The sequence below is a fragment of the Apaloderma vittatum genome, unplaced genomic scaffold (assembly GCF_000703405.1).
Source record: "Apaloderma vittatum isolate BGI_N311 unplaced genomic scaffold, ASM70340v1 scaffold25049, whole genome shotgun sequence".
NCBI lineage: Eukaryota > Metazoa > Chordata > Aves > Trogoniformes > Trogonidae > Apaloderma > Apaloderma vittatum.
Genome location: NW_009737363.1, coordinates 2,712 through 4,820, shown reverse-complemented (window position 1 = coordinate 4,820; position 2,109 = coordinate 2,712). Strand labels below are relative to the sequence as shown.

Sequence of the window (2,109 nt, the reverse complement as noted above, 5' to 3'; positions counted from 1 at the left end):
CCTTCCAACCCCCGACATTCTGTGATTCAGTTTATCGTGGTGAAAAGCTCCAGTTCTGGTTGGGGGTCCCCCGTGTTATTCCCAAGCGGAGTTCAGCTCGAGCTGGAAGGAGGGAAAACCCCAAAATCCATCCCCTGCGACGCGGCGAATCCCAAAGCGCCGCGCTTGAGCGCCCGGGGAGGGTTGGAGAGGTGGCAGAGGTGCCCGACCGGCCTCCAGACGTTCCTCGAGGTGGTTTTAACATCTTATTTTTTAACATCTTTTTTTTATTATTATTATTACTATTTCAGGAAGGGGAAGACGAAGAAGGAAAAGATTCTGAGAAAGGTGAGTTGACGTCGCGCCACGCTCGGCCGCGCTCCGAAGCTCCAGTTAAACCCGATAAGTTTGTTCCGGCTCCTTCGAATCCGTTCGTTTTGAGGCCGAGCAAGCGGGTGATTCTTGAAAAAAAAGAAATCAAACCCGTAACTATTTAATACTTAAAACCCTCCTAAGCCTGGTAGATAATTATGTTTTAATTTATTTTCTTTTTCCCCCACCACGTAGGTGCGTTAACGATTCAAGAAGAGATCAGTCAGATCAAACGCAAATTGCAGGCGGGCAAGAAAACTCAAGAGAGGCAGAAGAAGAGGCATCGGGATCGCATGGTGGAAAGGTACGGCCGCCTGGTTTGGGGTTTATTTTTATTTCTGCTTTTTCCTCCTCTGGGATTCGATACTTGTGTCCTTGTTGCTCCCCGTTGTCGGGTCCTTGTCGAAGCTGCTTTGTTCTCCATCTGCGCTTAAAAGCTAAATTAAAAATGGGGAAAAAAAACCACAAAACACCCTTGAGGAAACATCCTTGAAGGGTTGGAGGTTTGTTTTCCGAGCTCTCGCTTCCCTTCGCCTCCGACTCTCTCGGCAGGATCCAGTTCGTTTGCTCGTTGTGCAAATACCGGACGTTCTACGACGACGAGATGAACAGTCACCTCGAGAGCAAGTTCCACAAGGAGCACTTCAAGTTTGTGGGAACCAAGTTGCCTCAACAGACGGCCGATTTCCTCCAGGTGAGCCTCGGGTCTGAGCGTTTCGGGGGGTGTCATTATAAATATTGTTACTCTTGTCTAGTTTTCCAGAGGGACAGGGACCTACTGGGGAGAGTCCAAGGGAGAGCTCCGAGGGGGATCAAGGGACTGAACATCTCTGCTGGGAAGAGAGACGGAGAGACCTGGGGCTGTTCAGCCTGGAAAGGAGACGGCTGAGAGGGGATTTATTAACGTACAGAAATACCTGAGGGGTGGGGGACAGGAGGAAGGGGACAATCTCTGCTCAGCGGTGCCCGGCGATAGAACAAGAAATACTGGGTTTAAGTTAGAACAGAGGAAGTTCCACCTCAGCGTGAGGAGAAACTTTTCCCCAGAGAGGGTGTGGAGTCTCCTGCTCTGGAGACTTTCCAACCCGCCTGGACGCGTTCCCGTGCGGCTGCCCTGGGTGACCCCGCTCCGGCAGGGGGTGGGACGAGATAAATCGCAGAACGGTTTTGGCCAGAAGAGACTTCCAGGAGCATCGAGTCCGGCTTTTCCCAGCCCTCTGAACGCCACGTCCTTCAATGCAACATCCTCCCGTCTCTCAGATCCCTCCGGGGATGGCGACTCAACCCCCTCCAACGCCCGACAACCCTCTCAGGAAAGAAATTCTTCCCCATATCCCACCTGAACCTCCCCTGGTGCGGCTTCAGGCCGTTCCCCTCATCCTGTCGCTGGGCTACAACCTCCTTTCAAAGAGTTGTAGAGGGGGAGAAGGTCTCCCCTCACTCTCTTCTTCTCCAGCTCCCTCAACCTCAATTCCTCATAGATGATCTCTAGAGGTCCCAACCATTCTATGATTATTTTTAATTACGATTATGACTCCGTCACGCTCCCGAGCTGCTTTTCCAAGTAACCATCTTGAAAAAATTGCGAGAGAAGGTGGAGTAAAGTTGGGTTAAACTCATCAGAGCTGCTATTCCAGCTCTGCCCCCTCTTAAAACCCGAACTGGTAGGAGAGAAAATCCTTGAAGGCTTTTGAGGATGAGAACGTTGGAAAAAGTTTTGGAGGGGGCAGGGGAAGCAAAGGTTAATCCGGAACGTTC

At 51.2% G+C, this 2,109-nt stretch overlaps 1 protein-coding gene across 1 annotated transcript in view; it reads left to right on the top strand.

Moving 5' to 3' along the window:
* Nucleotides 1–290: 290 nt before the first annotated feature.
* The window catches only part of LOC104279869 (A-kinase anchor protein 8-like), a gene marked incomplete at its 5' end in the record, with an annotated part of 3,777 nt that continues 1,958 nt past the window's right edge, over nucleotides 291–2,109 (top strand). The window contains 3 exon segments of the mRNA XM_009877306.1: nucleotides 291–327; nucleotides 547–655; nucleotides 904–1,045. Of these exon segments, the coding sequence (XP_009875608.1) occupies nucleotides 291–327; nucleotides 547–655; nucleotides 904–1,045 (288 nt within the window).